The sequence below is a fragment of the Necator americanus genome, chromosome V (assembly GCF_031761385.1).
Source record: "Necator americanus strain Aroian chromosome V, whole genome shotgun sequence".
Lineage (NCBI taxonomy): Eukaryota > Metazoa > Nematoda > Chromadorea > Rhabditida > Ancylostomatidae > Necator > Necator americanus.
In genome coordinates this window covers 9490838-9504915 of record NC_087375.1, presented here as the reverse complement: position 1 = coordinate 9504915, position 14078 = coordinate 9490838, and the positions used below count along the sequence as shown (strand labels likewise).

General features: G+C 39.7%; 1 protein-coding gene across 1 annotated transcript; it reads right to left on the bottom strand.

Annotated features, from left to right (window-relative positions):
* Positions 1 to 3814: 3814 nt before the first annotated feature.
* RB195_013386 (uncharacterized protein) lies at positions 3815 to 4621 on the bottom strand (the record flags this gene model as incomplete). The annotated part of the gene is made up of 5 exons (XM_013435868.2): positions 3815 to 3892; positions 3946 to 4021; positions 4224 to 4324; positions 4411 to 4542; positions 4598 to 4621. 5 exons carry the CDS (start codon positions 4619 to 4621, stop codon positions 3815 to 3817), a joined length of 411 nt encoding a protein of 136 aa, XP_013291322.2.
* Between the last annotated feature and the right edge of the window lie 9457 nt (positions 4622 to 14078).

The window sequence follows — 14078 nt, the reverse complement described above, 5'->3', positions numbered from 1 at the left end:
TCCCTTACATTTTCCTATTCTGAGGTGAGAAAGTGTGTAAAAAAAATAGGGAGCTATAGGCTTGAGAATGAAAGAAAGGGCGATGAGGGATGTTAATCATTATCGCCCTTGCTCTAAGAAGGTACGATCTTCTGTGTGGAAGTTCTCTAAGCATATTTAGAAATCCTCGACTTCTTTTTCGCATCTTGGTATTGGAGCGTAAGCGACGAATACAGTCAAGACTGGTTTTGATTCACATCTTCTCAACCGTGAATTTCCGAGTCGCCTTGTCTACCTTTTTTTTTGCAGTTTTATGCGCTTTTTGTAACTTTTATCGATAATCCATTATTGGCAGAAATTCGTTTTCCTGTATGAGATATGGGCACAATTTAAAAATACGATCAAAATGATATGTGCATATAGAAACATTTGTAGTTCATATGTGTTCATAGTTCATATAACATATGGAAACAACTTTAACCAGTCCTCTCCATTCTGTTCTTCCAACTCGCTGTGTCTGCATTTTTGATAACAAGCAATTGTGGATGCTCAAGAAAAGCTTAAGGATCTGGTCCAATCTGGTTCCATATGTAGTACATGCAGATATTTTGTATGCAGTTATGATTTGATGTCAGCTGTTTATCTCATTTTTATAGTAGACAAACATGCTAAGTAATGAGGAGAGCAAAAGGATAATTTTTATAAGTCAGAATGAAGTGGGCTTGAAGACACTGCAGCAGTATTGAACAAATTCGCAAGCCATATGAAATAGACTATAATTCTTGACCTCCTGACAGGAGCTTTTCACAAGCTTGGAAATGGTAGTTTCTGTACGTGGAAATGGCCAACTCTTAGTAATTCTGAATAAAACGTTTAAGCCTCCGTGTACCCGTGTCCCAACTTGTTACGCAATGAAGCGTGGGTGGTTTGCAACACGCCGTTTAATGTTGGGCAGATTTTACTGCTTATTTGTGTTAAATAATTGTATTTCAGACATTTGAACGCAACGGTTCTGCCATCAGTCTATGGCGTAATAAGTTGCATCATCAAAGAGATTGGGTCACACAAGTCATGTGCCTCACGTTTCTTTCCAAATTAATTGAGGAAGTTGAATTTGTTGTGGTCAAGCTCATGACCTATCCTCATTCATTCGAGACTTGAGATTGGAAGATTAGACTAATCATAGCCTTTTTGCCCCTCATTAACACTGCTTCATTGATTTTCGAAGAAATTCAGAAAAAAAATGTCGAAGTACACATGTGAAAAGCAGAGTCTTTATCCGTTGATATTTTTAGGAATCATCCTCATTATAATGATAAACATTAGCCTGGGAGCCTCAGTACGTTTGGGGTAATAACCGTTCAAAATCAGAATGAATGAATCAGAATGAAAATCAATTCAGAATGAAAAAGATGTAAAGACATCCAGAATTGATATTTCTCATGAATACGAGCTCACTTTCACTGTTTTGGAGGTCCTTCGCAGTCTATCGTTAAATGACCGAAGTGGCCAAGATATGTGGACGAATTCCGTAGTACTTCGGGAACAAACTCTTCTACTTCTTAGTGCATAGTGCTCACGCGACCTAACTTGAGCTGACGAAATAGCCGGAATGGTGATTACCTCAGCCCCATCCTCAATCGCACGCCGACGCGGCCGTCCGCACCGGAATTCAAAACCCCACGTTGTTGATTGCAAAAAATTTTGGTGAAGAAACCGTTTAACACGTGAATTACATTTGCAGCACCTTATTTTCGCGGAGAGACTCAAACATCGTCAATTTCGTGGTACCTTTAGTATCGTGATAGCATGATATGCAAAAAGGGACTTGCCTGTACACACATAGGCTATTTTAAGAAAACAAGTGGTTTGATTGACCATGTACGAGTATTTTCCGAAAAGTGTCTTTACAACGACATCTACTAGGTAAAGTAAAACGTTGGACGGCTTTTTTTTTGATAACTTCAGTCCGTTTTGACAATTTCATAATTCGATGAAGAAGTTTTTTTTTTCCTATTTGGCAAAACGCATGACAACTCCATTTTCACAGTCCTCTCTTGAGGCTCGTTTGGTAGCATCAAAGAAATTTTGCACGTGACTCCAAAGGTGAATGTCGCCTGGAGTCGAATTAACTGTTTCATCCGATAGGAGAACTTCATAGTGTGGGAACGCCGTGTGTATGTTGGGAATGGAAGCAATTGGCTGATTCGCTTCCATTCCCAACAAACACACCACCAAACACATGGCGGAAGCTTTCTGGCCGTAAATCCAGGCCTGGCGATCGTTTGGGCTTTTGGACCACAATTTTCGCAGCTTTTGGAGCGCAATTTCCTTCAGTTTTTGTTCTTGTGATGGTTTCACCTTGAAATCGCCGCATTGTTTGAGCCAATGTGATGTTTATGTGATGTTTACATCGTCAGAGATGGCTTACTAAAGACATATAGCGAAAAACACTCACTTTATAGTTCTTTGATACTTTGTAATTCACGTAATGTTTTTTTGTTGTGAATAATAATTATTATTCATAGCGAAAAATAATTTTATAATGTTGCGATGATTGTGCGTCAAAGTACATTCTTCGATCTGGATTTGCAGTGAACTTTTGACGAATGAACGATTTAGTTTTTTTTTTGAAGTTTATAGATCTGATCATCTATCATCTATAGATCACTTTGTTTTTTTTAATTCTTTTCTCTGGAAAAACTGCTCAACTCATTCGTAGACATCCTATCTGAGCGCGGAAAAATTTGTCACATAGAAAATATAGCCATGCAAATCGTGCATTTTCGATAATGGCTCACTTACATTGAAAATAAATCTAAAATTGAAGACTAAAAGAAATCCCTAGATCAGTGTAAGAAGTGGAGGAGGAGTAGCAATGAAAAGAATGGGTTTTTGGAGATCGTTGGTTCACGATAGAATCTTTTTTTCATTAACTTATGTAGTCAAGTACGTCAAAAATAGAGGTTACTTTGATTATTAGAAAGGAAGGAATCATATCCCAGAAACCTCGTGGTCTCTGAACACTGGACAAGGAATGTAGCCTTCTCGAAGTAAGAACCCAACAATTCGCGATAGCGCTTGAAAATGAAATTCCAAGCATAACTCTAGGAGAGAAATTGAAAATCATCAGCATGGGCTGGGGCTCATGGCTCCGACAATGTTAACCCCTGCCAAAGTAGTTGCTGGTTAAAGTAAGACGGATAGTTGCTCGCACTTCCCGTTCGCATATTTCCAGAAGCCTTAAGTTGCATCATGTTCAATTCAACTTCCCATAGTGTTTATATGATAGCGTGGCTCTCTTACGTAGTACTTATATAAATAATGTAAAATAAGAAATGAGGCAAAATGATAGTTATCATAAATATGGAACAATAAAAATTCAATGAAAGATTAGATCTTGGTTGGCCGAAAGAGAAAAATTAATGTTTGCGGACAAAAATTCCGAGAACAATAAAGAACGAATTGTACGAATTGTAGTGTAGCGAATTGTACGAATTGTAGTGGAAGAGAATCAAAGATGAAGAAAAAGCTAATATCAGTGCTCATCACCTTGTACATCGCAAAAAAAAAATTAACCTAGTAAACATGCAAATACTTCGTTTTGCGTGTTACTTGTACAAAAATAATGCAAATTTTGAGCATTTTATTGGGAATATTTTCGATCTTCTACGCAAAACTGCAAAACTAGCATGTAATAGAACTGCAGATCGGACATATTTATTACTTTTTTAAACAGGAATGGAGAAATAGACTCTAAATTCTGGAGTGTTCGGCAACTAGTAAGTTCGGATGAAAGTCATTTTTGTTCAAAGAGTAGTGAAAAACATTCCCTTTACTCAAAAACACAGATGAACTGGTGCTTGTCATTCGCATTGATGTAGTTGCATCCAAAGTGCTCTTCCTTTTCCAGCTGAAATTAGCATCTCAGAAAAAATCTGCGTGAACATAAAAGACGGCACTCACCTTCTTAATCTCGTTTCTATATTTACCTACGAAGAGTCTGATTGCCCTTTCGAGATTTGCACCGCTTTGCCCAAAACTAAATTTAGAACATAAAAAATTCAATGGACGTTGTTGTAAATAAAAAAAAGAGAGGGAAGCTCTTCACACAAAGGAAACTGAAGTGTTTCATGGGACAGGGGTAACCGTTGTTGCCTTTGGTGTCATTCGAAGTGTGGAAAACTCACTTGAACGAATCTATACACGGATAGGTGAAACACTATAACAACGAAATTTCTTACACGTAGTAGGTGAGAACTTTCTTGGGTTTGAGAGATTCCATGTTTTTGTTGGGGTCATTTAAGGCCAATCCTCCCATTGATTCCAGACCGCAATCATATTTCTTAAAATGCGAATGCGTTGAAAACGAGTTGTAAATTACGCAAATAACGGTTCTTCGCTAACCGCTGAGGCGTTGCACAAACCTACCAACGATGGATGCAGCTTTGAAATCCGGTCATAGAGCTGTTTCCTAATAGTGCTGTTGAGGGTAAATTGGTCATTCTCAGGACATGATGGAGCTTCTTGGAAGTTTCCCAAACGACAAAAAGCCAGCATCAACTGAAATCCTCTCAAATAAACAGCGAAAGAAAAATTCTACACGGAAACAACTCACGAAAAATGGCGCCCACTGGTACATGGTTGGTGATTTGAGGGTGAATTAAACTCTAAAAATATGACAACACTTTGACTAAGAGTACAAAGATTTGGCATTCATTTTGCATTTTAGAGATTAAATGCAGTGATTAAATGCAGATGATAGTAGAAAATTTCTTTCTTTTGTTTATTTTTGATATTTATAGAAGGAAATGGGCTCCAGCACGTGTTATAATTGGAAGAATGGGAAGCAGCGACCAGAAAGGAGCCGTTTGGAGCGGGAAATTTCAGATAAAACGAAAACGACAATTAGGCGTGGACACTAGAGAATTCAAACTTCAAATGTACTAACCAGTTCGAAATTTGAACAACGCTCTCTCACGAGAACATAGTTCTCTGGCTTGAAAACAGAAGATAAATGTCACAGCATGAATGGGATCCTGATCACGCCAAACAGATCCTCTAATTTTATCACTTCTTTTACTACTTCCTGCTACGCAACGTTCGTCTTCCAATCCGATGACATCCAATGTAGTGTTCATGCATGCATCACCAAGCTCTGTATCTATCATCGCTGCCATGCAATCGCACCCGCACTAGAACACTTGGTTATAATTGCATTCCCAGGAACGTTCACTATCTTTACCACCTCGCCTATGCCATTTCTGCCGTACTGGACGTTTTGAAAAAACACATCTTATCATTAATGCTATAACACTGAGTACGATTCCGCACTACTGCGCAACCACCACACTCGATTGCAAAGATACTTACAGGGCAATCGGTTATTCTTCAAGATGATATAGCACGTCGGGGTAACTAGCCGGCCTATCTCCTCGTCTTCTGTCAACACTGTCTGTTAACTGCGCGGTATGGCGGAACTTTTAGGCAGACCCGACGCTGCTTCGATCCGGACCCCGCTATTCTTACAGAAGGGAGAACTGCTGTATTGAGGGGAGCAGCTCACTGACAGTACCCCAGTCCACAAAATACGTTGCGTTTTTTAAAGATGAGGAGAAGATGCACGGATGATTACAAGCTGACTTTTCCGAAGCAATACAAATAACCTTATACGTTTTCGTAGTTAAAAAAGGGAAACTGTTCTAGAAATTAATCGTAATCATGGTATAATGTGACTCCACAGAATAGGGTTCTAAACTTCCTTAGTGTACCCAGCCAGGAGATATTCTCTCTAATCCCAAAGAATTGCCTACGATTTGCTTTTCCACCTCTAACTACCATTTCAAGAACAGACTTACGATTTTTTTTTGAATGACGAACAAAAATTTGTTTGTCTTGATCTCCGACATCACTCTTCCAAACTCTAAAAAATCTAAATGCCAGCCGAGAATAGGAGTTATAACAATGTTGTGTGCGGCTCAACTCAAAAAAAGAGCTGTATTCAGTGGGTACCGGCGAGGTTTTGCTGCTCACAGAATTCACAGCTGAACATTTTTCTAAAATACAGCATAGTCAGAAAAGAACTTACGAGGACGTCCAGCGAAGTTGGTTTTATTCGACCTTCACAGTGTACTTTTGCTTCACTTTCCAGTTAATTTATACTGGTAGAGGCACAGTTCTGCCGTTTGAACAGGTGTTACGCAAACATTTCGAAAGTTAGCAGTAAACAGTGCCTGTTATAGATCTTTGAGGTGGACGAACGCGTGTCTAGGCAATGGTTTGCTAGGATAGTCCCATCTACCTCGTCAGTACTTTCAAAGAAAAGTCTTCCAGCATTGATCGACCACAGAGGAATGAAAAGTTTGTTCGGCACTGAGGCGGTTTCGAACCATCGGATGCGCGGCCGCAGCCGACAGCAGTACAGCAGGCCTCTTACCTTCACCCGCCACCCCTTTTGAATGATCTGTTACTATTAAAATCATTTTCATTTCAGCTGGATTTGTTGCAGAGCAACGAATAAAGGAGTCAGAAACATTTCGAATTCTCTTTCTGCTCGTTCTTCATGCTTCCAGCTTCTTTATTTCCACGCTGATACCTTTGAAGTAAATAAACTACAGAGCTCTAGCGATTGGTCACTGAAAAGTAGTTAATGAGGAAAAAACGCAGTTTCGAGCAAACATCGATCAGATGGATGAAAACCTTTCCTTTATGCCTTAAGTAGTCGATAGTATCGGTCATATTTCAAAGAGTACGTCACGCTCACATTCTGAGTTTCTAGAACAAGCCACTTTAGTAGCAGATGATGAAAAACAAACAATGAATATGCAGACAAATGAGAGCCCTTTTTGCTTTGATCATTAAACGCTCATTTATTCATTTCATTTAAACGCTTAGCTCTTTTTCGCTCGAATCTCATTGTTTCTTTCATTTATTCAGGGTGCCACGTATGTGGTCCCGAGCGAGCGAGCGTAAAAAATCAATGAGATTCTCTGAACGACGTATCCAAGCAAAACGAATAAAAGAATGAAGTGGTGAAACAAAGTAAATGCCGCTTAGTCAGCTGAGCTTAGCGAGAAAAGTCGAAGGTAAGATCCACCCACAAATTCTATAAGAATATGAAGAATGAATCCATGATGGAGGTTTGTAATAACTAAAAATTAACTGCACGCTCATTACTGGAAACTTATAGATACTCAGAAAGAAAGGTTGCAAAACGAGATACAAAAACAACATGGTAATATTAAGAGTAAAATTTTAATTAGTTAATGCAGTAAAGTATTTCATTCGCAGCAAACAGAAATACTTACATCTTAAATGTAGTTCTTCGTAGATGTGGTTGCATCCGAAATGTGCCCGAGTTTCCATCTGGAATTGTCCTCAATGTTTACAGTTCATGAAATGTAGGAGCTACTGCTTACCACCGTAAGGTAGTGGTCCCATTTCGTCAAAGCTTCGCTGGGATTCTTTGAGCCTGTCCCGCTGAATTTCAAAAAAAAAAAACTGAATATTTCATAGAGACAAGTGGTAAGGTGTAATTGAGAAATGAAAATCTTCCTCCGTGTCATTCATCACAATCCATCTAGTTTGTTCTAGTTTGTAAATGTAATTCTTGACAAGCAGAAAATTTTAAAAAAAGTGGAAGATTTCTAGAGTTCAAGAAGCGACAAAGTCATTAGAGGCCGTTTCGGCATTCTCTTAGTTCCTGAAGCATTTCTCGCGAAGAAAGCTGTCGAGCTTGACAAAGTTTTAATCAGTAGGTGAAAGATCCAGTGAATATGGTGGATAAAATCGTTACCTTATTCGTCCAACTTCTTCAGGGCCGATTGTGAGACATCTGGCCGAGCGTTGTCGTGGAGTAGGATTGGTACATTTCCGCTGACCAATGCCAGACACACATGCTGCAGTTTTCGGTGCACTTCATCTATTTGTTGGCAGTACTTCTTCGCTGTAATGGTTTCGCCAGGATTCAGGAAGTTGTGATTGATGAGACCTGCTGCGGACCACCAGACGGTCACAATACAATGAAGTGATGCTTGAAGAATTCTGCCTCACACAACTGCGAAATGGGATTCAAAATTCTCTCCTACGTCAGATAGAAGGTTGAAGATAACGCCAATGTGTCAAAAATAAAGTGTACCTGGTACATGAACTGCAAAAGTTAAAGAACACAAAAACACGACGGAGCCGATTTTGAAATTAGGGTCCAAATTTTAGCTCACGAATCTTTAACGTCGGATCGAAAATCGCTGGAGGCATTTTGAATCCAAACTAAAAACCCTAAAATGAACCGCGACGGCGAATGTCTGTCGATAACACGGGAATTCGCACCACATCTCGAACAGTTCTTCGGATCCGAAAGAGACATTCGAACCATTCGCACTCGTGATCGATCACTCAGCGGTCCATGTTAGGCTTTTTCCTGTTTTCTGAAGACAGGATGGAGAAAGACTGAAATTATGGTGCGCTGGAAAAGTTGATGTCTTCAAATCCCTCACTTCTAATGCAAATGCATTCATGAGATGACAGATCAGAGTTGCATTGAGAATGTTGGAAGGGGAAAGAATTTACTTCGCTCTACCACATAACAAGTGACATTTGATCTTGGTTGGTACTGTTAGTGAGACGGGATCACACATTTCAGCCCCAGTTGCATCTTTCCATATTAATAGAGAAAATTGGGCGTCATGGTGGATTGCCCTCATCTCACTCGAAGCATTAAAAGCATCACCCCACGAGTCTGGGGTGGTGCGGGTTTCAAGTGGGTTATGCCTGACGGGGTCGCGGATTATGTAGAGAAGGATGAGTCCGTCCATTTCTTATTAATTGCCGTAAGAAACGATCCGGAAGATACGGTTTCAAGAGTTCCGGCGAGCTATTTTCTACAACGACTTCGATTGTAGCGCGCCAGCCTTGTGCACGCGCCGCATCTTCCGGGCTGTTTTTTTACGGCGATTATGCAGAAATGGACGGAATCATGCTCCTCTCCTAATCCACTACCCGGTATAGTAACTTTCCACCTGAAATCCGTTCCACCCCAGATTCGTGGCGTGATGCCTTTAACGTTGGACCCAATCGCTATTTTCTTCCTCAAAGTCAAAATGTTTTTTCATCGATTTTGAAGGTAATTTAAAGGAAAAAGGGATATCGGTGCACAGATGTGAAAAAAACTGTGGAATTGACTTTCGTTTTTTCCCGGAAAACACTCATCATTTGCGAGAGGAAAAGTGTTTCTGCACTCAATCTTCCTAAAAATGGCCACATCCGAAGAGTGCCCGAAGTTTTTATCTAGAACTCTTTAATCTTTCTCTGAAGTGTGCTTTACGAAATGAAGAAGCTACCGCTTCCCGCCCTAAGGTATTTGCCTCATCGTTCTGAGACTTCATCAGTCGATGAGCCCTCTTTCCTAATTAACAATATCGTTCCTTTACTCGACGCTCAGATATTTAATTTAAAATTGATAAGCAAATGTGAAAACATTGGTTTAGTACATGGTACTCTAGATAGAAGCAATAAATCAGAATCAGGTGCTAATTTTTGTTTGAGAAAAGTCCAACCATTGTCAATTTCATTAAATACCATCTGTGCCAGGCATTCAAGATCGCCTATGAACAGAACACTATAACAAAAGCAGTGAGTTTTTCAAAACAGTTTGATACTTTTTTCGAGTTTTTTTTTCGAATTTAATGCAATAGTTTCTTCCCTATTTTGCTGCTATGAAGGTGTTTCTGATCAGCAGTACGATTTGGTAAATTTCCGGAACATTCTGCTGGAACGGCCAGCAGAGTATAAACTTCTCATAACACCAAAAGAAAAACAGATTTAGATGAGAAAACCTACAACAAGTCCGTAACGAATAGTTATCAGCCAAAAAATGCTTCTCCACTAGAATTTATTCTGACAGTTGCGTCCTTGTTTCGCCGTTGAGTTTAACTTTTATAATACTTTGAATTTTCGTAACAGAGCTGTAGAGTTACCAGCGATAGAAACTTATTCTCTGTAGGGGCAGTGAGGAAGCGTGAGGTGTGGATAAGAGGCTCTCCAACTACAAGTTCCCAAATTCACAGTAGTAATGACTTGTAACACAATTAATACTGCGATCCAGTGTGTACCTTTTATGTAGTCCACCAAAAAGAGAATTGAGCGTCATTGCACTTGTACTCGAGGAATCCCTCCAATTTATTCAAAAGACTAAAGTTAGACGTAATCACAGTTTTTTTTCTCCCTCAAATGTCTCTTCATTGACTTGGATTGTGAATTAAGAAAAAAAGGAAATTGAAAAACTCAAAGTACATGCGATGGAAATGAAGAGTTCTCCCTTTCTTAACGTGAGAAGGTCCAGATGTTTTTACATGCATTATCATCGCAAATGGGATTGCATTTACTGTGAGCTGTGGCTTACGAAATGTACAAACTACTGCTTACTTTGGTAAAGTATGTTTCTCAGTGTTTTGTAACTGCTTCCGCCTGCTCCTCCTCTTCCTTTCAGTTTGAAATCGATGACATAAAAAGAAAAAATTGGTGGGTTAAGTGGATATGGTGAGAATGTAAAGCGTCATCGAGCCATTCCACATCTGTCTTTCACTACCATCCTTACAAGCTAAGTCACATCTCTGCACCTTAACGAGCGCAGATGCAGTAATTATTTCCGGTTAACGAAAAGTGGATCACTATACTGAGCAGTAAATTTTTCATTGTATAGACCAATTATTCTTTCTGAATTTCGTCCAACAGCTTCTTCCTTATTATGGCTGCAAAGAGGGTGTTCCTCATCAGCAGCTCAGTTTGGTAACTTTTCGTAACATTCCTTTAAATCACAACCCATACAGTGCCAATCTCTTATAACAGCAGAGGAAGATAGCAGGTTGAAAAGAGAAAACCTGCAATAGTGGACCCGTAACTCATAATTACCAGCTTGAAAAAGCTTCTCCATCATAATTCCTTCCCAATGTTGGCTTCTTTTTTTGCCACTCAGTTTAGCTTTATAACACTTCAAACACGTGCATGTTCTTAACTCATAGTTTCGACTTAGTGCAAACGAGTGAATTTTGCCAACAGCTATAGGGTTTCCAACAAACAGAACTGAATCCGCTGTAGGGCCAGTGGTAGAGAGTGGGGTGAAGATAAGAGGGCCTACAGCAACAAGTTTGCAAATTCGCAGCAGTGTAAAGAATAAAGGATAAAGTGTCTAGCGTTAATAAATCCGCTTGGGATGCGCCACGCCATCCACTTCAATTCTGAATAGTTTAAGTTTTATCATGGTGGAACTACCCAAAACAGTGACTTGCGGAGGCTAGCTGATGTGCCAGGTTCTTTTATACTCCCAGAGAGGTCCAGAACCAATTTATCGATCGTACGAGGATAAAACAGCAGGACCATTAGTAACTTTCCAGATCTGCCGAAGACGATTACAACTGGAAGGGGAGAGCGGAGTCAGGAAGTGGAGGAATTCGTGAGGATCAGCCAAAATTCCAGTCTGTTTTTCCTGCATAAATTTCTTGAAAAAACACATTCAATAGAAGGATAAAAGAATGAAGTGCACGGCGTCGGTGAATTCTTGTGGGTATGCGCATAGGAATTCGACTCCAATCCAGAATTGTTTGAGGTTCATAAAAGTTCGTGCCGGTTTTCAGTGACTTCCGAGGTAGAGTCCATGAATCAAGACAGTCTTTTTATCCTCCTAAACGAGTCGGTTACCAGTTTCTTAAACCCAGAGGGGCGAACGTGGTTGACCCTGAGGAGGATCTGAACCACTGATCGATCGTGCAGGTATGGCGGAACCGCTTAGCAAATGCGCTACGCTCGCCGCTTCGCAGCAGTAATCTACTGTAATGCAATCAATGTGATGCAATGACGTGAACAGTTGAGCGCCTTTTATGTTAACCTCCATAACAAATTTCAGCAAAATTTGGAATAATTTATTGGTTCACTTTTTTTAGAATCTCTTTTTTTAATACGGGTTGTTGTTGAACCTATGCTCTAATAATCGACATTTGCATTAGCTAACTGTTAGGTTCTACCTATGGATAAAATTGTTTTTTGGCACAAATATTAGGGGCCCTTAATTTAATCTGGATCCACAGAAGACCTTAGCAAATTCGAAGTTGTTGCCGAATTGGTGAACTCTTCAATGTTTTGGAATAAACAAAATATCCATTTGTAGAAAAATTTCAACTCATCGCTCACTCTCTAATAAACTCTAAATAAAACTCTAACAATCCTCTAGCTGATCTATCCTGAGAAATTTGAGATTGTGGGAAGGATGAGAATTATTCACTTTGACATGCTGAAATATTCTTGAAATTCCTCACATCTTTTGTTAGGATGCGCTCAAGTTGCTGAAAAATTCTTACGTTAGCAATACTCTCGTACGTGTGCAGGGTCCATAAACCACTTTTCTAACACGTGGTTCCTAGAATCCCCAAACCTCTACTTTTGACCTTTTTAACTGCCCAAGTGGGCGAAAAAGAATTCTGTCCTGAAAACACGTGTACATTTCAGTGGTACTCATCCCTCCTGGTATATTGTTGGAGGAAAAGTCCATCGAGCCCATCCGGATATTCAAATTCAAATTGATTCTTGACATATATTCAACGGCTCCAAGAGTGCATGGCTTTCGATTTGTTGGCTGTGTTGCAATTTTTAATGTGAATGTAATATTTAGTTTTCTGCTTTGAGATAGGTGTTTTTGAGACCTTTGAAGGATTTTCCCCAAACAAAATAAAAAACCAATGTAATCTTTCTTCCACCTTTTTCATTTCTATCAGCAAAACTGTGCAGGTTTGTGAACTGGTTTTTTCGCGAAGTTCTTTGTAAATCACGATTGCAAATCAGAAAATGTCCTTTGAATCAACTCTCTCAACTGTGAGAAATATGTTTGCTTGCAAGAATTTCTAAAAAAAATAATTGTACATTCTTAATAGAAATTACCTGATCTTGCTTGGACGAACTGTAGGTGTGAGGAATGGAGTAAAGAAAAAATTGTAATGGGCGGGAGAAGGGAAAAAATCTTTGTATTAATTGCAGTAAGTGTTATTAGATCACGGTGGTCATGTGGTGCGTGCGTGATGTTTTGTTCTCGGTTCTCTTTCAGTAAATCGCCTGTTCTCTGTTCGCAAATTGATTTGTTTGCAGTTTGATTAAGTAAATAATTCTATTTTCGCCTGGAACAGAGTCTTACTTTGAAACCGGGACAACACGAAGTTGACGATGTTGGGATCGCTTCACGATTGGATTACACGACTACAGGCGAAGGACCTAGCTCCATTCCTTCTAACTGCTCTCAAAAAACGGTGTTTCCAATTGAATTTTCCTACGAGGTACTTAACAACGTGTCAAATATGCAACGGCAGGGACGTAATTAAAGGCATCACCCCACGAATCTGAGGTGGTGCAGATTTCAGGTGGAGTATTCCTATACGGGATGGGAGACTACGGAGAGGGAGGTGGTTCCGTCCATTTCTTGCTAATTGCCGTAAAAAAACGGCCCGGAAGATGCGGCGCCGCAGAAGACTGGCGCGCTCCAATCGAACCTCTTGTACAAAATGGTGCGCCAAAACGAATGAAGCCGTATCTTCCGGGCCGTTTTTTACGGCAATTAGGAAGAAATGTACGGAATCACCCCCCTCTCCGTAGTCTCCCATCCTGTATACGAATACTCCACCTGAAATCTGCTCCACCTCAGATTCGTGGGGTGATGCCTTTAAGTCATTTATTTAATCCATTCTAATCGAATCATCAAAGAAAAGTAAGAGTAAAATAGCGGAATAATATTCTGCGTATTCTCAGCTTCTAACCTTCTAAATTCCGAAAGTAGATTAGGATCAGAATTGTTTGTAGGGTCGAAGCGCCAAATTGGCTCGGCTAGCCTCTCCAAGTAATTGAGTCGGTTGCACAAGCGCCCGTTAATTTTAATTGATTCTGAATTCAATACTTTATCCCTTTTTCGATTTCGATATATTCGATACTTGTTTTGAAATTTCTCTTAGCCGGCCATTACTGTTGGTCTCTTAGAAGTTCTCAACTTGGAATCTGTAAAAGAAACATATTCGCAAGCCATATGAAATTGACTATAATTCTTGACCTCCTGAAAGGAGCTTTTC